This window comes from Capra hircus, chromosome 16, assembly GCF_001704415.2.
Source record: "Capra hircus breed San Clemente chromosome 16, ASM170441v1, whole genome shotgun sequence".
Classification (NCBI taxonomy): domain Eukaryota; kingdom Metazoa; phylum Chordata; class Mammalia; order Artiodactyla; family Bovidae; genus Capra; species Capra hircus.
This window is the reverse complement of record NC_030823.1, coordinates 27,793,363-27,815,773: the sequence shown is the minus strand read 5'-3', so window position 1 is coordinate 27,815,773 and position 22,411 is coordinate 27,793,363. Positions and strand designations below refer to the sequence as shown.

Here is a 22,411-nt window from a genome sequence, read left to right as displayed (position 1 = left end):
CCACCAAATCCGTTTCCACCCCAAACCTAGGCAACCAATAATCTAATTTCTCTCCAGCTGTTCTGGACATTTAATGTAAATGGAATCTTGTGATATGTAATCATTTGTGACTGTATTCTTTCAAGTAGCATAATGTTTTGAAGGTTCATTCATGTTGTAACATGTATCAGTACTTCTTATTGCCAAATAATATTCCATTGAATGGATATATCACATTTTATTTATCTGTTCATCAGAGGGACATTTGAGTTGTTTCCACTCTGGCTATTTCGAGTAAGACGACTATGAATGTTCATGTATGGATTTTGTGTAGATGTATATTTTCATTTCTATGAATATGTATCTAAAAGTGGAATTGCTGAGTCATGTTAACCCTCTCCTTAATCTTTTATGTAACTACCAGGCTATTTTCAAACCAATACAGTATTGTACAGTAAAATGAAATAAAATTTAAAAAAAGAAACAAAATGAGGTCCCTAATCCGAGAGAAAAAAAAAAAAGACAGGTCTGATGCAATTTTCCTTTTATGTGTTTTATAAAGTATCCAAGCTTGTAAAAGTGTGTGTTATTCACCTTTAAATGAACTATAAAACTGCCTTAGATACTTGTTTAAAAGACTAACAGGTAAGACTGTTAAAGCTAATCACTTACTAATTTAAAAAAAAATTTTTAAGTGTAATTTACAATGTAAGAAAGTAAAGAAGGGGATTTCCCTGATTGCCTAGTGGTTAGGATTCCAGACTTTCACTGCTATGACCCATGTTCAATCCCTGGTCAGGGAACAGAGACCTCACAAGCTGTGCAGCATGCCCCACCCCCCCCCGGCAAAAAAAGTTAAAAAAATCCACAAGATCATCGCAATGGATGCATAAAAACCATCTTATAAAATTAAACGTCTCTTCATGGTGGAAAAGCAAACATTCTTATCGAACTAGGAATAGAATGAAAAACCTGATAGAGAATATTTACCAAGAAAACTTATAGCATGTATCATACTTATTAGTGAAGTGTTAAAAACTTTCTCTTTAAGACTGGAAATAAGATAAGGGAGCCTACAATCACAGCTTTTATTTAATAGTACACTAGAGGGCCTAGTCAATGTAATAAAACAAGAAAATGAAGTAAGAGCTATAAAGATTGGAAAGGAAAAAATGAAACGTTTATTCACAGTTGATGTGGTTGTGTACCTAGAAGATGTAAAAGAATATGCAATTAAATTATTAGAATTAATATGTGAGTTTAGCAAAGTTGTAAGATTCAAGGTCAGTTTTTTAAGCAGTTGTTTTTCTATATATCAGCAATAAGCTGTTAAAAATGAAATTTCAAAAAATACCGTTTAAAACTGCATACCTTGATATAAATATAAGGTATATTAAAATTTTATATAGAAAACTATTAAATGTTGAGTGAAATTAAAGAAGACCTAAATAAAAAGAGATAGTCATGATTTCAAAAATTATTTTTTGAATAGAGTCATTTTCATCAAATTTATCCATAAATGAAATCTCAAGTGAACTTTGCGTGTGTGTATGTGTGTGCACATGTATGCTTAAGTGCATTCAAACTGACAAGCTGATTCTAAAATTTATATGGAACTGCAATAAAGTAGGACGATTTACTCTTGTATATCAAGACTTATTGCAAAGCTGGAGTTTCTGAAGACTGTGTGCTACTGGCCCAACATAGAGAAATAGACCATGCAACAGATAGAGAGCCCAGGAATAGATTTGCATGTGTGCACACTCTTGATCTACGAAAAGGTGGTCCTGCAGAGCAGTGAGGAAAGAAAGGTCTTTGAAATAATGGTGCTGGATTAACTGGATATCCGTGTGGGGAGGGAGATAAATCTCAAACATAGCCAGATGACTGCCATTTTAGATCTAAATGTGAAAGGCAAAACTATAAAGCTTCTAGAGGTGATTGCTGCTGCTGCTGCTAAGTCACTTCAGTCATGTCTGACTCTGTGCAGCCCACCAGGCTCCGCCGTCCCTGGGATTCTCCAGGCAAGAACACTGGAGTGGGTTGCCATTTCCTTCTCCAATGCATGAAAGTGAAAAGTGAAAGTGAAGTCTCTAAGTTGTGTCTGACTCTTAGCCACCCCATGGACTGCAGCCTACCAGGCTCCCCCATCCATGGGATTTTCCAGGCAAGAGTACTGGAGTGGGGTGCCATTGCCTTCTCCATTTGGAACTGATATATACACACTGCTATATTTAAAATGCATAACTAACAAGGCCCTACTATATACCAGAGGGAATTCTGCTCAATATTTATATAACAATCTAAATGAGAAAAGAATTTGAAGAGGTGATTAGGAGAGTAATTTTAAGATCTTGAGGTAAGAATTTTTTTAATGAAATAAATGTGAATAGATAGTTCATAGGAAAAAAAAATACAAATGACTCTTAAATATGTGAAAAGGGGTGTGTGTGTATGTGTGTGTGTGTTCAGTTGCTTAGTCATGTCTGACTCTTTGTGAACCTGTGGACTGTAGTCTGCCAGGCTCCTCTGTCCATGGGATTTCCCAGGCGAGAATACTGGAGTGGGTTGCCATTTCCTCCTCCAGGGGATGTTCCCGACCCAGGGATCAAACCAACATCTCTTATATCTCCAGTATTGACAAGCAGCTTCTTTACCATTAGCACCAGCTGAGAAGCCACATTTGAAAAGGTGGTCAAAGAAACAGTTTAAAAAGATTCTACTTTTTAGTGAAATTGGCAAAAATTAAAAGTTGTAACAAAACATTACAGTGATACTGAGCCTGCACATTCTAGAGCCCAGCCTCCAAAATGAGAGAAGCCACCGAGCACCACACAGCCAAAAATTTTTTTTTAATTATTGGTGAGACTATGGGGAAATAAGCGTTCTTAAAAGTGAATTAGTACATCTTCTGCGAAGGGCATTTTGTCAATATCTATTGAAATTTAAAATGCACAATGCACAAGCCCTTTGATTTAGCGGTTGCACTTCTAGGAACTTCTGCAGAGAGATTTCCTTTATTTATTCCCCCCAAACAAATAGCCATAGTCTCAATTTAATGATAGTTTATTTTTCCCCACTGATTTGAAAGGGCAACTTTATTGTATACTAAATTCCCATGTATGAATAAATACACAAGCATACATATATATATAGGAATTACCATATATTAAAGACTGCCCACTGTTCTGTTCCATTGGAAGATTTGTTACCCATGCCAGTTCCACAGTTTAATCTGCCATCTGCCAGTATAAGTTCCCTGTTTGTCCTTTTTCAAAATGACTTGGTCATTCTTGTACATTTATTATTCTATTTTCTGTGTTAGTACTTTATTATTTGACCATTTTAAAACATAAGGGAAATGCTTGTCTTCATTTAGGATATTCAGAAAGAAGTGCTGAAGACTTTGAGGGCAGTTTCAAAAGAGGGGACTCCAGCAGTATTTGAGAAGTTGGAGATAAAAGCAGATGATAATTTTGAAGAGGATGATATCTGTTTCATTTTAGGATTCTTTTTGAAAATGATTCATTTGTTATTTCACTGTAGATAAAGTCCTTGTATGTCTTTATTTAAATAACTCATTAATATGTTGAACACAAAAATTGAGGCTCAAGACTTTTGATATCCTCACCCTCTAATAATTTTGACTACTTCTGAGTCTGCCACAATACACACTTAACACTCAAAAAAATTTTGACCAAATTAAACTCAACACCGTGTTCCCAGTCCAGCCCAACAGGGAAATGGAGTTAAACTCACCATGTCCTGTTTATCCTTGCATAGGAAATACTAATTTTTTTGATAGTAGAGTGGGCTTAACTCCACAAAAACTAAAGCTTAGGAATGGGAATTCAGGAAGCACCAATGGATGTACTGGGTGTGACTCTGGGCCAGTATAAGAACTTGTGTGTGTGTGCTCAGTCGTGTTCAACTTTTTGCATTCCCATCAACTATAGCCCACCAGGCTCCTCTGTCCATGGGATTTTCCAGGCAAGAATACTGGAGCGGATTGCCATTTCCTCCTCTAGAGGAGCTTCCCCACCCAGGGATTGAACCCACCTCTCTTACATCTCCTGCACTGGCAGGCAGATTCCTTATCACTGCACCACCTGCGAAGCCCATTATAGAACTTACCTTTCCAACAAATAATGTATGCTCTCACTTAGATATCAAATCTAAAAACAAAAAACACAAGAAACCAAGCTCATGAGTACAGAGAGCAGATTGCTGGTTGCCAGAGCTTGGTGGAGGAGAAGGGCAGGTAGGGTGAAATGGGTAAAGGGGATCAAAAGGTACAAGCTTACAGTTATAAAATAACTGTAATAAGGATGTAATATACAGTATGGTGGCTATAGTTAATAATACTGTATTGCATATTTGAAAGTTGCCAAGTAGATCTTAAAAGTTCTCATCACAAGGAAAATTACGTATGGTGACAGATGCTAATTAGACTTGTAGTGATCGTTTTGCAGTATAGACAAATATAGAATCATTGTGTTGTACACCTGAAACGAATAGAATTTTGTATGTCAGTCTACCTCCGTTTAAAAACTAATTATGAAATAAATAATCTTTAAATGACTTATCCCTTCCCTTGTCTCCCTGTGACGTTGTTTCCCTTTCTCCTCTTTCACTGCATCAGATCCCATGGTGGAGGAATTCTGATGCAGTCCACCTTCAGATCCTGCATGCTTACCGCTTACTGGCTGTGGTACATGAACCTCAGATTCCTCCATATGTAATGTGGGGATAATTATAGTATCCTTCTTGGGATGGTTGTAAGGATTCTGTGAGATTCTCTTAAACACTTAGAACAGTACCTGGTACATTGTTAATAGTGTGTGCTGTTGAGCAAAATATTTAACTTTCCTGGGCCTCAGTTTTCTCATCTGTAAAATGACAAGGCTGAACAAGATGATCGCCAGGTTTCTGTTAGCTCAAACGACTAAAACACTGTGATTGGTTACTAGTGTAAGTAGTTTATCCCTACCGGTCTAGGCACACTTTTCTTTCTTAATTGTACTTGTTTCCCCAGTGCGTGATGATCTGCTTTCTCGGAAATCCTGTGAAAAACAGAAGTGTGGTTCAGTTTGGCTTGACTAAAGAAGTCTCATTGCAGCATTTGTAGCTGGAGTGGAACGGATAGTGTAATTTACTGGAGGTGTTATGAAGACAGGAAAGGAAATGGAATCAAAGTCCATTTACACTTACTGGTAGGAAGCAGATACGAAATGATGGCAATGGTGATAGCAGTTAATACTTACTGAATATTTTCTATGTGGAAGGCAATATGCTACACCATATATTATTTCATTTAATCTGTGCCATAATCTCATTAGATAGAAGTTCTTTTATCCCCAGTTTGCAGATGAGAAAACGGGCACAGAGAAATTAAGGAACTTGCTTAAAGTCACACAGCTAGTATGTAATAGTGTTGGGTTTTGAACATGTAATCTGATTCTAGCACCCATAACTGTTATCCATTATGCTGTACTGAATTGAGTCCAAATGGAGAATCAATTAAATAACTAGAACACTTCAAATGAATACATATAATTTTTTACCAACTTTTTATTTTTGAAAATGATAAAGTTACTAAAAAGTTGAAGGATTTCTATAAGAAACATACATAGGTTCAACAGTTTTGCTTCATTTAATCTGTCTTGTACACACGCACACTCTTTCTCTCTCTCTGTACAATCTCCATTTTTTAAAAAGTAAATGACGGACATCATGACACTCCTAAGAACAAAGACAATCACCTAAATAACAATAATACGATGATCACATATAAGTAGTATAACATTGAGCATAGTCTGTTTTAATAACCTGTTTGTTTTTAATAAGTCCAGTATCCTAGTAGATCATTGACATTGTATTGTTAAAAAAAAACCTTATCAAAATCTGACTTTTTTTCCTTCCCAGAAATCATATTCTATGCCCATTGGCATTGAATTTCAACGGAGATATGCAACGATTGTTTTAGAGCTTGAACAACTGAACAAGGACCTAAACAAAGTTTTGCATAAAGTTCAACAGTACTGCTATGAGGTAGGTAGTTTGTATAAAGTTGTGGGGGTGTGACCTTGAAGGATCATAGCTCTCTAAAATAATTTAGAGACATCCAGAAAAATAATTACTCTTAATTCTATCCCACAGGCTGTGAGGCACAGTCAAAAAAATAAATAGAAATTTTAAAAATAAACTTTACATTAGAACTATGGATTCTTGAACTGCAGTCGCATACATTGTAGGATTATTTGTGAATTATCATTATTGTTATGTACATAAAATTATATGTATGAAGGTGGTTCACCAGTTTCACCAAAAATTTAAGTTTCTTACAAGGAAGAATGAAATGATTGTGATGACTTTAGTATGCTCCAGCATTTGCATTCTTAGAGGTTGTATATTTCCAGTAAAGCCACTCTTTTTTTTTTTTTTTTTTTGAAGTAGAGTGTTTTGAATTAGCATTCAAAAAGTATCCTTTTGAATTAGAGTTTTTATCTTTTCTGTGAGTGGGATTACTTGATCATAATGGTAACTCTGTTTTTAGTTTTTAAGGAACATCCATACTGTTCTCCATACTGACTACCAGTTTACATTCCTACCATCAGTGTAGGAGGGTTCCTACCTTCCATACCTTCTCCAGCATTTATTATTTGTAGACCAGTTGATTTACAGTGTTTCAGGTATACACAAAGTAATTCAGAGACATATATTCTTTTTCACGTTCTTTCCCATTATAGATTATTACTGAATATAGTTGCCTATGCTATGCAGTAGGACCTTGTTTATCTGTTTTATATATGGTAGTGTATATCTTTTAATCCAGCCTTGCTAATTTATCCTTCCCCCATCCCTTTTCCACTGATAATCCTCTCTATGTCCTCTGTTCTATGTCTCAGAGCCCATTTTGGTTTCGTAAAAAATTTTATTTGTGTCACTCTTTGATCTTTTTTTTGGTACCATGTTTTTAGATTCTACAAGTAAGTGTTATCATAATGACATTTGCCTTTCTCTGTCTGACTTCCTTCACTTAGCATGATAATCTCTGGGTTCATCCATGTTGCTGTAAACGGCATTATTTCATTCTTTCTTCCCGCTGAGCAATATTCTATAGTATATATGGACCACATATTCCTGTGCTTTGTTTTTTTTTCCCTTATACCACATCTTTATCCATTCTTGTACTGATGGACATTTAGGTTGCTTCTGGGTCTTGGCTATTGTAAATAGTGTTGCTATGAACTTTGGGGTGCATGTTTCTTTCTTAATTAGAGTTTTCATCTTTTCCAAGAGTGCGATTACTACATCATAATGGTAACTGTTTTTACTTTTTAAGGAACTTCCATACTGTTCTCTGTACTGGCTATACCAATTTACACTCCTACCATCAGTGTAGGAGGGTTCCTTTCCTACGTACCCTCTCTAGCCTTTATTATCTGTAGACTTTTTGATGATGGCCATTCTCACTGATGTGAGATGATAACTTTTTGTAGTTTTGATTGCATTTCTCTTATAACTAGAGGTGTGGAGCATCGTTTCATATACCTGTTGGCCATCTGAATGTCTTCTTTGGAGAAATGTCTCTTTTGGTCTTTTGCCCATTTTTCGATTGGGTTCTTTAGGTTTTTTTGATATTAGGCTTATAAACTCATTGTTTATTTCAGAAATTAATCCCTTGCAGTCACATCATTTGCAAACATGTTGTCTCATTCTGTAGGTTGCCTTTTTATTTATGGTTTCCTTTGCTGTGCAAAGGCTTTTAAGTTTAATTAGGTCCCATTTGTTTTTTCTTGCTCTTGCTTTCATTACTGTAGAAGATGGATCCAAAAAAATATTGCTGTGATTTATGTCAAAGAGTGTTCTAGTATCTGGTCTTACATTTAGGTCTTTAATCCATTTTGAATTTATTTTTTATATGGTATTAGAGAATGTTCTTTGCATGAAATGTTCCTTGGTATCTCTAATTTTCTTGAAGAGATCTCTAGTCTTTCCCATTCTGTTGTTTTCCTCTACTTCTTTGCACTGATCACTGAGGAAAGCTTTCTTATCTCTCCTTGCTATTCTTTGAAACTCTGCATTCAGATGCTTATATCTTTCCTTTGCTCCTTTGCTTTTCGCGTCTCTTCTTTTCACAGCTATTTTTAAGGCCTCATGAGACAGCCATTTTGCTTTTTTGCATTTCTTTTCCATGGGGGTGTTCTTGATCCCTGTCTCCTGTACAATGTCACGAACCTCATTCCATAGTTCATCAGGCACTCTATCTATCAGATCTAGGCCCTTAAATCTATTCCTCACTTCCACGGTATAATCATAAGGAATTTGATTTAGGTCATACCTGAATGGTCTACTGGTTTTCCCTACTTACTTCAATTTAAGTCTGAATTTGGCAATAAGGAGTTCATGCTCTGAGCCACAGTCAGCTCCCAGTCTTGTTTTTGTTGACTGTGTAGAGCTTCTCCATCTTTGGCTACAAAGAATATAATCAGTCTGATTGCGGTGTTGACCATCTGATGATGTCCATGTGTAGAGTCTTCTCTTGTGTTGTTGGAAGAGGGTGTTTGCTATGACCAGTGTGTTCTCTTGGCAAAATTCTTATTAGCCTTTGCCCTGCTTCATTCTATATTCCAAGGCCAAATTTGCCTGTAGGTGTTTCTTGACTTCCTACTTTTGCATTCCAGTCTCTTATAATGAAAGGACATCTTTTGGGGTGTTAGTTCTAAAAGGTCTTGTAGGTCTTCATAGAACCATTCAATTTCAGCTTCTTCAGCGTTACTGGTTGAGGCATAGGCTTGGATTACTGTGATATTGAATGATTTGCCTTGGAAATGAACAGAGATCATTCTGTCGTTTTTGAGATTGAATCCAAGTACTGCATTTCGGACTCTTTTGTTGACCATGATGGCTACTCCATTTCTTCTGAGGGATTCCTGCCCACAGGATTAGATATAATGGTCATCTGAGTTAAATTCACCCATTCCAGTCCATTTTAGTTTGCTGATTTCTAGAATGTTGACGTTCACTCTTGCCATCTCCTATTTGACCACTTCCAATTTGCCTTGATTCATGGACCTAACTTTCCAGGTTCCTATGCAGTTTTGCTCTTTACAGCATTGGACCTTGCTTCTATCACCAGACACATCCACAACTGGGTATTGTTTTTGCTTTCGCTCCATCCCTTGATTCTTTCTGGAGTTATTTCTCCACTGATCTCCAGTAGCATATTGGGCACCTACTGATCTGGGGAGTTTCTCTTTCAGTATCCTATCATTTTACCTTTTCATACTGTTCATGGGGTTCTCAAGGCAAGAATACTGAAGTGGTTTGCCATTCCCTTCTCCAGTGGACCATATTCTGTCAGACCTCTCCACCATGACCCGCCCGTCTTGGGCGGCACTATGTGGCATGGCTTAGTTTCATTGAGTTAGACAAGGCTATGGTTCGTGTAGTTAGATTGACTAGAAATGGTAAGGACCTAACAGAAGCAGAAGATATTAAGAAGAGGTAGCGAGAATATACAGAAGAACTGTACAAAAAAGATCTTCACAACCAAGATAATCATGATGGTGTGATCAGTCACCTAGAGCCAGACATCCTGAAATGTGAAGTCGAGTGGGCCTTAGGAAGCATCACTATGAACAAAACTAGTGGAGGTGATGGAATTCCAGTTGAGCTATTTCAAATCCGAAAAGATGATGCTGTGAAAGTGCTACACTCAATATGCCAGCAAATTTGGAAAACTCAGCAGTGGCCACAGGACTGGAAAAGGTCAGCTTTCATTACAATCCCAAAGAAAGGCAATGCCAAAGAATGCTCAAAGTACTGCACAACTGCACTCATCTCACACACTAGCAAAGTAATGCTCAAAATTCTCCAAGCCAGGCTTCAGCAATACGTGAACCGTGAACTTCCAGATGTTCAAGCTGGTTTTAGAAAAGGTAGAGGAACCAGAGATCAAATTGCCAACATCCATTGGATCATCTAAAAAGCTAGAGAATTCCAGAAAAACATCTATTTCTACTTTATTGACTATGCCAAAGCCTTTGAATGTGTGGATCACAATAAACTGTGGAAAATTCCGAAAGAGATGGGAATACCAGACCATCTGACCTGCCTCCTGAGAAATCTGGATGCAGGTCAGGAAGCAACAGTTAGAACTGGACATGGAACAACAGACTGGTTCCAAATAGGAAAAGGAGTACGTCAAGGCTGTATATTGTCACCCTGCTTATTTAACTTCTATGCAGAGTACATCATGAGAAACGCTGGGCTGGAAGAAGCACAAGCTGGAATCAGGAATGCCGGGAGAAATTTCAGTCACCTCAGATACGCAGATGACACCACCCTTATGGCAGAAAGTGAAGAGGAACTAAAAAGCCTCTTGATGAAAGAGAAAGAGGAGAGTGAAAAAGTTGGCTTAAAGCTCAACATTCAGAAAACGAAGATCATGGCATCTGGTCCCATCACTTCATGGCAGATAGATGGGAAAACAGTGGAAACAGTGTCAGACTTTATTTTGGGGGGCTCCAAAATCACTGCAGATGGTGACTGCAGCCATGAAATTAAAAGACGCTTACTCCTTGGAAGGAAAGTTATGACCAACCTAGATAGCATATTCAAAAGCAGAGACATTACTTTACCAACAAAGTCTGTCTAGTCAAGGCTATGGTTTTTCCAGTGGTCATGTATGGATGTGAGAGTTGGACTGTGAAGAAAGCTGAGTGCCAAAGAATTGATGCTTTTGAACTGTGGTGTTGGAGAAGACTCTTGAGAGTCCCTTGGACTGCAAGGAGATCCAACCAGTCCATTCTAAAGGAGATCAGTCCTGGGTATTCTTTGGAAGGACTGATGCTGAAGCTGAAACTCCAGTGCTTTGGCCACCTCATGTGAAGAGTTAACTCATTGGAAAAGACTCGGATGCTGGGAGGGATTGGGGGCAGGAGGAGAAGGGGACAACAGAGGATGAGATGGCTGGATGGCATCACTGACTCGATGGACATGAGTCTGAGTGAACTCTGGGAGTTGGTGATGGACAAGCAGGCCTGGCGTGCTGCTTATTATGGGGTTGCAAAGAGTCGGACACGACTGAGCGACTGAACTGAGAGAATGTTCTATTTCATTATTTTACATATAGCTGTCCAGTTTTCCCAGCACCATTTACTGAAGAGACTACTACTTTTTTTCCATTGTATATTTATGCCTCTTTGTTGTAGATTGACCATAAGTGCATGGGTCTAGGACTTCCCTGATGGCTCAGACAGTAAAGAGTCCACCTGTAGTGTGAGAGGTTCTATCCCTGGATTGGGAAGCACCCCTGGAGGAGGGCATGGCAACCTACTCCAGTATTCTTGCCTAGAGAATCTCCATGGACAAAGGAGCCTGGTGGTCTACAGTCCATGGGCTCACAGAGTCAGACACGACCTAGCAACTAAGCACAGCATTGGTTATTTACAACCACATCTGTTTGTGATGTGAGATAAGCAGCTTTTTATGATACTAGCCTCTTCATTGAGTCCCAAAGATCTGCCATTTTTGTTGATATCAGAAATGAACTGCGATTACCTTTAACTAAATTCTGAGTATGTTTTGCTCATTCCTTTAGCCATCCATTATTATTTTTATTTTCCTGATAATTGTCATTTACCTACATAGCAATATGTGTCCTCCTAGCAAATAGAGTTCTCCCTCTGGACTAGCAACCATCCACAAGAGGTGCAAACCAAGCAGCCCAAGGTGGCATAAAACATGCAGAAGTGGATCTCCTTCTGTATCTGATTGCGTACACGAGGCCATATGTGATACTCATTTCCAAACGGAATAAATTTAATTTAATTTTCACAAAGCTCTTAGGAAGTACAATATTGGTTTTAAAATAAGAACAAGCAATTCCACTTCTGTGTATATATCAAAGATATATGAACATGTGTTTACCAAAAGATAGACACTAGAACATACCTAGCATCACTGTGCATTATAGCCAAAAATTAGAAATTACCCAAATACACATCAATACTAAAATGAATCAGTAAATTATCATATAATATACAATGGAATTCTTAGCAATAAGAATGAATGTGTGGACATATTTGTTCATATGAGAACATGCAAATATTGAACACATGAAGTCAGACACAAAAGAATATATCATGTATAATTTCATATTATGTAAGGCTCAAAAGCCAGCAAAAACTAATATATAGAATAAATAATATATAGCTCTGTATTGTGTTATAATATATATATATAAAAGTCAGGATGGTGGCTACCCTTGGAGTATTATATATTTATGTATACTTCAGTTTAAAAAAATGTTAAGTGTTAGAAGACAAGATTATTCATTGCAGTGTTACTGACAGTCACAAAACATTAAAGTAACCTAAGTGCCCATACATAGGGAATTGGCTGAATAACTTATGGCGCATCCCATAGTGGAGCGGTGTGCTGCTATAAGAATGATCAAGGAAGCTCTCTGTGCTAATGTAGGCACATAGCTTCCTTAACCGAGTGATCAAAGATAACATAAGCAGTAGTGGGACAGATAAACATCATACGCCTCCTAGTCACAATGAACTGAGAACAGCAACATCACTTTTGTGGTATTCCCGCCAAAGGCCTGTTACCTTAGTTTAATCAAGAGGAAACAGACAAACCCACATTAAGGGATACTATGCAAAATATTTGGCTGATATTCTTCAAAGCTATCAAGGTTATGAAAGACTGAGGAACTGTTCCAGAGTAAAGGAGTCTAGAGAGACAGGACAACCAGATGTATTCAGGGGGAAAAGTAGCTAGGTATTGGGACAGTTGATGAAATCTGAATATAGACTGTTAGAAAATGGTATTATGTCTGTGCTAAACTTCCTGATTGTGATCAGATCATTGCTGTGTGGTTATTAAGTATTTAGGAGTAAAGAGGCACAGTGTTTGCAACTTATTCTCAAATAGTTAAGAGAAAAAAAATTTATATACAAAGAAAGGTCAAATGTTAACTCAAACACAGTAAAACATAAGCAATTAGTGAATCGGGGTAAAAGGTTATCAAGAAATTTTTGTTCTATTCTTTTTTTAGAAGTACCTAAAAATTAAAAGGTATCCAAAATATAGAACAAATCAAAAAATAAATACTGTTAGAGGGAAAAAAAATTTCTGAAGTAAGAGTGAGATTGTTTTTGTTATATAAATGCTACTTTTATAAAAATCCTAATCTGAAAACAGGGCACAAACACACAGAAATCATCATGGCCTTATGAATGTATATCTTATGTTTTAATCATCTGTATTCAGCTTGCTCCAGACCAAGGGCTCCAGCCTGCAGATCAGCCAACAGACATGAGACGAAGGTGTGAGGAAGAAGCACAGGAAATAGTTCGGCATGCAAATTCTTCAACAGGACAGCCCTGTGTTGAAAATGAAAATCTGACAGACTTAATCTCCAGGCTTACAGCTATTTTGTTACAAATTAAGGTAAATTTCAGAGGACCTTTTGGAGAAAATATTAAGAATACTTTCTTCATTTTGACACCTAAACAAACTGTGCTAATTTGGTGCTAAAAAATTAAACTGTATATTAGAGCAGAGTTTTTGTCTGTATTCGAAGTACAATTAAATTTTGAAAAAAAATTTTTTTTTCTTTAGTGTCTAGCAGAAGGAGGAGACTTGAATTCCTTTGAATTTAAATCACTTACAGATTCACTAAATGATATCAAGAGTACAATAGATGCTTCTAATATCAGGTAATTCATTAGATGTACTCTATTTTTATATGAAATTCATAGTGATTTCCAGTATAAGTACTGTAAGAATTGTACATATTTATGAACTAGTCATGATTTTTATCCTTTAAGTAAATTGTAAATGAGCTTTCATTTTATATGCAGTCTATTGACAGAATTTTCAGATGGATTTTTTTATATAAAGGAATCAAAAGACATATAATATTTAGATTTGGGTTTGGCATAGAGGTTTAACTTTGAAGTAAGTCTTCCCCAAAGAGAGATTTGCCTATCCTCTCTTTCCAGCACTCCCGTGGCTTCTTTGCTTCTCTCAAGCATAGCTTCTCAGTTACTACTGGAGTAGAATTATGGCTAATGTAAAGGGAAGATGTATTACTTATGTGGGGTTGTTATCTTAGCTATTTCCTAACTGAAATTCAGCCTTTTCTTTTTAGAAAAACTGTTTTTCTTAATTTTGTGAGATAAAGTAGTTAACCATGTTTCTTCTTTCTTTAGTTGCTTTCAGAATAATGTAGAAATTCATGTTGCACATATTCAGAGCGGCCTGAGCCAGATGGGAAACTTACATGCCTTTGCAGCAAATAACACCAACAGAGACTGAATAGAAGATTTAATTATCCCAACTGCATAGGACATTGTTTTTGTGAAGTTCTCTTCCTTTATATAGGCTTCCAACACCAAATAACCTATCTGCTGGAAAACAAGGAAAATTTAAATCTCCAAATAAGGCATTTTAATATACTCTACTGCTTCTTGAACCAGCATTGCTGACCAGCATTATATTTATTTTTCTTTTATTACTCAGCTGCAGTAGCACTGCTTATGTTATATATGTTTATTAGCAAGTATTTTTAAACTGAAAATGTCTGAACATAACCTGATTTCATGGAAGAATATGTTGACCATTTTTTTAATGTGCATGAATTCAGCTCAACCCAGGCAGACAACTACTGCAGTGGAGAACATGAGGAAACATGGTCTTTTGCGCATTGTGCATGGCAGTGTGGAAACTCCATCTAGAAAATCACACCTCCAGTTCATTTAGTTGGTCACCACTTCAGTCTTCAAAAGATGACATCATGAGATGTGGGAAGTCCTCACTTTTAGGAAGCCACTGGAATATAGGTGGGAAATACGGACTTTACAAGTATATATGATATATACTTGCAATGTGACATGGTTCTATAGATCATTTTATAATAATAAATATTTTAATTTATCATAATTTATAAAAGAAACCTTTGTTGTTTGTCTGTTGAAAGAAAATGAAGGAGCAGGAAAGAAACATTACTGCAAGATGCTAAATTTCAGCAAATGGATTTGGCATGTCTTTTCCCATCAATTCAGGGCAAAAAGTGCTATTGTTATGGGATTTATTTTCAAAAGACTGATAACACACTATTTTCATATTTTTTTGTTTATTTGCACAATTTTTGAACCAGATTACTGGTTAAAATCCAACAGTTACACAATTTTTAAAGTAAAAAAATTTTATAAGGAAAACAAATATAATAGCCAGTGCTAGAAAATGGAGAGAAAAGGTTTGTATTTGGTTGTGGGCTTTTTTGGTTTTCGGTTTTTTAAGGAAAACCCTGCCTAAGATGTTAATCTTGTAAAAAGTGTGTATTTGGAATTTTCTCTGTTTTAATATAGAATATTATAAAGTCAAAATATAATAAATTGTTTTCAGATTTGGAGTTTAAGATATAGCTGTAGAAGTGGCTTTGATTCTTTTAGATGTCTCATAAAATGAGACTTTTTATATGTTAATGTATAATAAAACTGAAGATTATTTTCCATTTGAAATTTTTGTATAGTTTAAAAATGCTTCCATATTCTTTGTTGGTATTGTGCCACTGCAGAACTTTAGTGCAGAGTTTATATTTAGCTAAACTGTTACGTTTAATTAAGAAATGCATAAATCTTTTATTCTTAATATTTGTAATTCTAAATAAATTGATTTATGAAAATTAATGATCTTCATTTTCATTTAATTAATATAAGTTGATAAATATTTCTTCTATTTAAAATGTTTTTTAAAATTATCTTTTCCACTAAACTATATTTTTAGGAGGGACAGTACAAATTTATTACTAAATCATTTTGAATTAAAATACCATTAGGATTTTTTTTTTCCCCATAGCTAAGTAATCACTATGGAAAACACTGTGAGCATGTAAGTTACTTGGCTTACTATAGACCTAGAGAAAGGTTGATTTTTAATATATTCTGTCTAGACTCAGGTAAGCATTTTTTATATTTTTTCTTCTGCATTTAAGGCTGACTTGTCACACTTAAATTATACCTAGTTTTGTGCTTATGTAATTAAGCAGCATCTGTATCTTTCAGTGCCATCATGTGTTGATGACAAGAACTGTGCCTAAGAATATATTTGAATTTTATTTTTAAGGAAGAAGAAATCTATGTAATTCAAAGTAGACATTTAGGATTGGCTGTGCATTAATTTAAATGATGCTACCACTGCTTAACACCTTTATGGAACCCTAAAGAAAACTATCAAAGCCAGATTGAGCGAGCAAGCAAGTACATCATGCTTTATGTAGATTTGGTTCTGAATTTCTGTTAGTTCCAAAAATCAGATTCACTTGCTACCATTGAGAATCTACAAACAAACTTGCCTGTTAATTTTTTTTTCCTTGAATTCAAGCCCTTTCTCCATCTTCACTATCACCAATACTGTCCGCCCAGTGCCCTCATCCCTATTCTGGAACACAGCAGTCAGTTCCTAACTTGTCTGCCAGCATCCATTCAGCTCTCCGCAGAAGCAGCCAAAGCGATGCTCTTAAAATGAAGAACTGGTCAGGTTATCCCCAGCTAAAGTCTTGCGTCTCTCAGGACAAATTCAGAACTCTTCCTCAAGACCTACACAGCCATGCCTGATTGGGCCTCCCCTCGTTTCTCCACCCTGCTCCTTAAGTCTCCAGGGTCTTTGCACACTCAGTGCCCTCTGTGCTCCCTCTCCCTTTACTTTGGTAACTCCTGATGGTCCTGCAGATTTCACCTTCAGCATCCCTGTCTGAAGGTATCTTCAGAAAGGAAGATAATCTTTGACCACAACACGTCCTCATAGGCCTCCTCCATCCAGCACTTGGTCACATTTGCAATTTTGTATTTCTTCTGTCTCCATCCTGGGCTCTTGGGTCCATTAGGTGGGGAACTGTTGCTGGTTTTGCTCACCATTTTATTTCTAGGCCCTGCTAAAGTGCCTTTCATAGGCACCAAATATTTGTGGAATAAATGAACAAGAGTTTCAAAGGAGTTCTAAGCAACATTTGTGTCCCTGGAATAAAAGTAGGGTCCTTCATGATGATTGCTTTGAAAGATAAGACATACGCACTTGGATGTACAAATACTGATTAAGGAGTTGCCTTTAAACCTATCACATTATCATTAGTCCTAACTAAAAGGTCAGGCCAATATAACAGGCATTATATGGTGGTGAATAAATGGTGGACTGAGTCCTAGATTTGAGTCCTGGCCATTATTTATTAGCTATGTGACTTTCAACCACTGCTTAAATTTTGTAATTTTTAAAATAATAACAGTCCCTACCTTACATGGCAGTTGTAAGGATTAAACCTATAATGCCTGTAATACATTCAACAGTTAGGGTCTCTTAAGAGTTTCAGAGCAGTACAGACCACTCTTAGAGGATCGTATATTAAAAATTGTGACAGTACTTGAACATTTATAGATTTTTTTAACTGTTCACTGGGGAAAAGAGAATATAAATACAATAATAAAATTAATACTCTTATTACAAGATTTCCTTTAAATGTGATCCTTAATGGACTGTTAAGTTTAAATGATATGCCTCTCAGTTGTGAATGCATTTATATTATCTCATTTGGCCTTGTCACAAGTCTAAATGTGAAGGAAGCTGTGATAGTGAGACCTCCTGGCCAACCCCATAGTAGGCCCCAAGCATGATGTATAATAAAAAGCAAGTACTGAAAATAAGACCTAATGTTTATCATCCCATTTTTTATTTCAGACAGTTTTCAGAAGTCATCTGCTACTAAAGCCTGAACTATATCCTGGTTGCCTATAATAGTGGATTTGCTACTCGGAAAAGTACAGGCCACTCAACCCCTCTATGAAAATCAGGGTAACGGGCATGTGTAATCCCTGAGGTTTTCAGCGTAGTTCACAGTCTTTTGGTAATCAAGACCTGAGTCCTGTGGAATTCCCTGGTAGTCCAGTCCTGGGGAATTTCCTGGTGGGCCCTCGCTTTCACTGCCAATGGCCCAGGTTTGATCCCTGGTTTGGGAACTAATATCCATGCCAAGTCATGTGTGCTGAGTCACTTCAGTTGTGTCTGACTCTTGGCAACCCTATGGACTCTAAGCCCACCAGGCTCTGTCCATGGGGATTCTCCAGGCAAGAATACTGGAGTGGGTTGCCATGCCCTCCTCCAGGAAATCTTCCCAACCCAGGAATCTAACCCACGTGTCTTATCTCCTGCACTGCCACCTGGGAAGCCCCATGCCAAGGCACATTCAAATTTTAAAAAATTCCATTAAAAAAACAGAAACACCCGAGTCCTGGCCCCAGTCCTGGTTTCTCATGAGCTGCCTCCAAAATACAATTTACAAAAAAACCTCACCTGTGATTACCTCATATACAAAGAGTTTCCTTTTGCCTTTAGAAGTTTAAAAATCCTCAAACTAAGACAATAACTCAGAATAACTTGAAAACAATAATTTGCATACATCCTTATCATATAAATTGGGAACAAGAAATCTCCTGGAACCAAAAGATTCATGTTACTAAACTTTGAACAAGCTCGACAGACTTTTAACCAAGTTAAGCAATACAGTGGCCTCTGGATATAACAATGACTGGCTTTAGAAACTAAATTTGCAGAAACTTCTTGCAGAAATGTTTTTCATGGCCACAAAATGTGTGCTGAGCAGTTATGGAGTGAAGTGCTGTACTAAGCTGTCTAAAGAACAGAACTCATTTAAATAGAATTAACAGTGAAACATTTGTGGGAAACATTTAATAAACTAAAGTTGCACAGAAGTACAGTTAACAAGTGCTAAGGGTAATGCTGCAGTGACTGAAGTAACAGGTACAAAATCAGGATTAGAGAAAGTTATAGCCTTCAGCAAGAGGGAGGTCTAGAGTGTTTTGAAAGAGAGGTTATGCATTTGCTTCCAAAACTGAAAGAAATGGCTTTGAGACAGGCATATATTGTGGATGGGTGAAATTAAGATGTGCACAACTCTCCTATAGGCTATCTATGTCAGTTGCCTAGAAGAGTAACCAAAAGGTCTTTATAATTTGGTAGCAACTGAAAGCTACTACAGCTTTTAGAGAGTAGTTTCTTAAAAGTTGAGAAAATAGAGGCAGAGGTCTCTTGAATAATCTGGATGCAGAATCACTGGAACTATGAAGGCGCGTAAAAATGTGAGGCCCGATTTTAAAAGGAGTAAATCTTGACGATAGGAGGAGGGTTGAAGGAGCTGGGTTAACATAAGTTTAAGGTTATTAGCCTTTGGAGGAGCCAGATGAAGACAGCAGCTGTCAAGCACAAGGGGAAACTGAGTCAAACTGAGGAGTTCTTGTGAAAATAATGAGTTCTGAGAAACTAATTCAAAGAAATTACAACAGGGCTGGTAAGAAGGAACAGATAAGGAGACCAAAATGAATGTGCATATTTGGAGATGTGTTGGTAAAAATAAATGCCAGAACTCCTAGGTGGTGTGTACTATGAAGAAGGAACAGACCATGGGCAACAGGGGGGGAGGCTTCACAGGTGAGAGATGACTCAAGACCATTATCAAGGTTAACACGGATGAGTCCTTAACATGGAAGCCAGAAAGGACAGTATTCCGATGTGCGTCCCTGACTGTCAGTCATGGTTCCTCTGAGCTCACCCTGAATCCTCCCAGACTCAAGAGTTACCAAAGGCAGAAAAGATGTGTTCCTCCCATGAGTCCAGCTTTGAACCAATGTCTTCGGAGAGAGGAGAACAGGTTTCAAAGTTCTGACCCTGGGAGTTAGGGTCAGAGATGCCTCCTCCAACCTTGTTGGGATCGGGCAGGCAGTTCACATCTACCTCCAGAGGCGGCTGGGCCTTCAAATATTTTGCTTCAGTTTCACAAGCAGAGTGGTGGAGGAACAGCTCCGGCCTGGCTGAGGGTTGAAAGGGTTTCCCACTCTGACGACGTGACTTGGCACGCCTGTTCTGGAACCACACCTGGAATAGGGAAGAAAGAAACTGCTTCTGGTTGGAGTCCTCGTGCTACTTTTACCTTCATAGTTCACTGTAAGTTCCAGTTAACATGCCCTGGCTCCCTGCTCTGGAACCTTATGCTTTTCACAAAACACTCCACAAAATCAGAGCACCTGGCTTTCTCGACCTCATCATTCCCAGGTGTAAAACTGCAGTAATACCTAGTTCTTTATATAGGGACATCTTTATTACTTTATATAGGGACATCTGCAATGAAAAAATGAGGCCACAGCAACAGCAGCACTTAGAATTTTAAGGGGAAAAAATGCTGCTGCTAAGTCACTTCAGTCGTGTCCGACTCTGTGTGAGCCCATAGACGGCAGCCCATCAGGATCCCGTCCCTGGGATTCTCCAGGCAAGAACACTGGAGTGGGTTGCCATTTCCTTCTCCAATGCATGAAAGTGAAAGTGAAGTTGCTCAGTCGTGTCTGACTCTTGGCGACCCCATGGACTGCAGCCTACCAGGCTCCTCTGTCCATGGGATTTTCCAGGCAAGAGTACTGGAGTGGGTTGCCATTGCCTTCTCCCAGGGAAAAAATGCTACTAGGCCTTAAAAGAATCTGGAGAATCAATTTTCAAAAGTGTACTCCCTTGTCAAATTATTTAAGGAGACATTTTTCTCAGCGGATTCATTCACTTAGGTGAATAAAATTTTTGCTCACTATTCCCCAACAAATACCAGAGGACCTGTCCTGCTCAGGAAGCTTCTGTGCCAGCTGTTGAAACTGACAGATGCATTCCACCAAAGATGCAGAAAAACAAGTCCACTCTCTCCCAGTGTGAAAATCAGGGTTCCTACTTAGAACTGCTCTTAGGTACAGACCATGGTGCCACAGACCAGGCAAAAAAGGCAGCCTTCTTATGACCACCAAGCTCCAGGATTCTCATCTAAATTACTTCAGGCAATAAACACACCTTGCACTAAACTTTTCAAACCGTGACATGAAACTCCATATGCTTCAGGCTTTACCCCCCAAGACACATCCTTTACAACCCACATTCCAAATCCAACACCTGACAAGGAAGTGGCCTAGGGGCCCAGGGGGGCAACTTGGTGAGCCAGCAGGGGGAAACACCAACTGCACCTCATCTGCCCCTTCCTGGATAAGGAAAAAAGTGTGAAAATACTCCCTATTACCTTCCTGCTAAGGACTTATTTTTTGACCATTTTAAGAGACCAGCTAGCCTCGGGGGAGAAGCCCTTATACTCAGCAATGAGAGACAGAAGTCATTGAGCGTGAGCCTGAATTATTTCATTCAAGCCTCACGATCACCGTAGCCAATAGACACTGATTTTACAGCCTAGAACACTGAGCCTCAAGGGAAATAACTTGCCCAACGTCAAGTAGGTGGCACCGGCGAACTCGCCAGCCCGCCGCCGGCCGCTCACCTGGATCCTGGACTCGGGGAGCAAGGTGAGCGCGGCCAGGCGCTCACGCAGGTGGATGTCGGGGTACATGGTCCGGCGGAAGACGAGCTCCAGCAGCTGCAGCTGCTCGGGTCTGAACGACGTGCGCTTGCGGCGCTGCGATGCCGACGAGACGGCTGCGCCTTTAGGGGGAGCAGGCGGGCCCAGGCTGGCGGGGGGCGGCGCGGCGGGCCCGGGACCCCTCCCGAGAAAGCCGGCGAAGGCTACCGGGGCGCCGAGCTCCGGAGTGGAGCCCGAGGGGCGCGTGAGGAGCAGGCCAGCGGCGGGGTTCGGGGGCGGCAGGAACGCCCCGCCGGGGTGGGCGGGCAGGTAGGCGGGGGGCGCGGCGATCTCCTCGAACTGGAGCTGGCTGGACTCGGCTGCGGCCATCGCTGCCCGACCCCAGTGCACCGCCGGGAGGGGAACGGCTTTTAGTTATACTGGCCTCGGGGCCGAGGGCGGGGGCCCGGGGTGGCGGTGCGATCAAAGCGGTGGACGCGGGGAGGCCCGTGTCTCTTGGGGTGCGAGCCCGCCCCCAACCCCGCCAGACGCCGGTGGGGAATAATCGCTTCCGCTGCCCGTGGGATGGAGGGAGGGAGGCGTGAACTTGGGCCTGGGCCCCCTCCGCCCCCTCCCCCGTCCATCTGCTGGGCCAGCCCCACCACCACCGCCACCACAATCAACAACCCCCAGAGCAGGTCTGTCCCGGAGGGGAGTGCCTAGGAGCCCGAGTGCGTGGGCGGAGTGGGGCAGAACTGCCCTCCTCGAGGGCCAAGTCCCGCACGCAGGGCAGCGAGGGGCCAGCCGCCTATCTCTCCCATGGCCAGGCAGAGAGCCTTGCCCGCTGCCCTGTCTGTAGTCATCAAAGGTATTTATTTACGCCCCCTGCTATGTGCTAGACCCAGTACCAGGTTGGTCAAACAGCCCAGCCCCTGTCCTCCTCAGACCTCCGCAACAAATCCTGAATCAGAAGGAGGGGGTGCAGATAAAGGGACCTCAAAGAGAGGCAGTAAACTCACCTTG

General features: G+C 39.3%; 2 protein-coding genes across 4 annotated transcripts in view; one reads left to right on the top strand and one right to left on the bottom strand.

The window, feature by feature from the left end:
- Positions 1 to 15,692, top strand: part of LIN9 (lin-9 DREAM MuvB core complex component) — an 88,909-nt gene extending 73,217 nt beyond the window's left edge. Inside the window, exons 12-15 of one of the 2 annotated variants that reach the window (XM_005690531.2) lie at positions 5,905 to 6,030; positions 13,270 to 13,449; positions 13,621 to 13,718; positions 14,214 to 15,692. In XM_005690531.2, coding sequence (XP_005690588.1) covers positions 5,905 to 6,030; positions 13,270 to 13,449; positions 13,621 to 13,718; positions 14,214 to 14,319 — 510 coding nt within the window. In that variant the 3' untranslated portion in view covers positions 14,320 to 15,692. The remainder of the gene's footprint in view (positions 1 to 5,904; positions 6,031 to 13,269; positions 13,450 to 13,620; positions 13,719 to 14,213) is intronic. The other variant, XM_018060226.1, reaches the window with a different exon arrangement.
- Positions 19,612 to 21,778, bottom strand: MIXL1 (Mix paired-like homeobox). 2 transcript variants are annotated; one of them, XM_018059981.1, is made up of 2 exons: positions 21,371 to 21,778; positions 19,612 to 19,968 (listed from the first exon to the last, which is right to left on the bottom strand). In XM_018059981.1, exons 1-2 carry the CDS (start codon positions 21,776 to 21,778, stop codon positions 19,639 to 19,641), a joined length of 738 nt encoding a protein of 245 aa, XP_017915470.1. In that variant the 3' UTR covers positions 19,612 to 19,638. The 2 variants fall into 2 exon arrangements, with proteins under 2 accessions (XP_017915470.1, XP_017915471.1); XM_018059982.1 differs by having other exon boundaries at positions 19,612 to 19,944.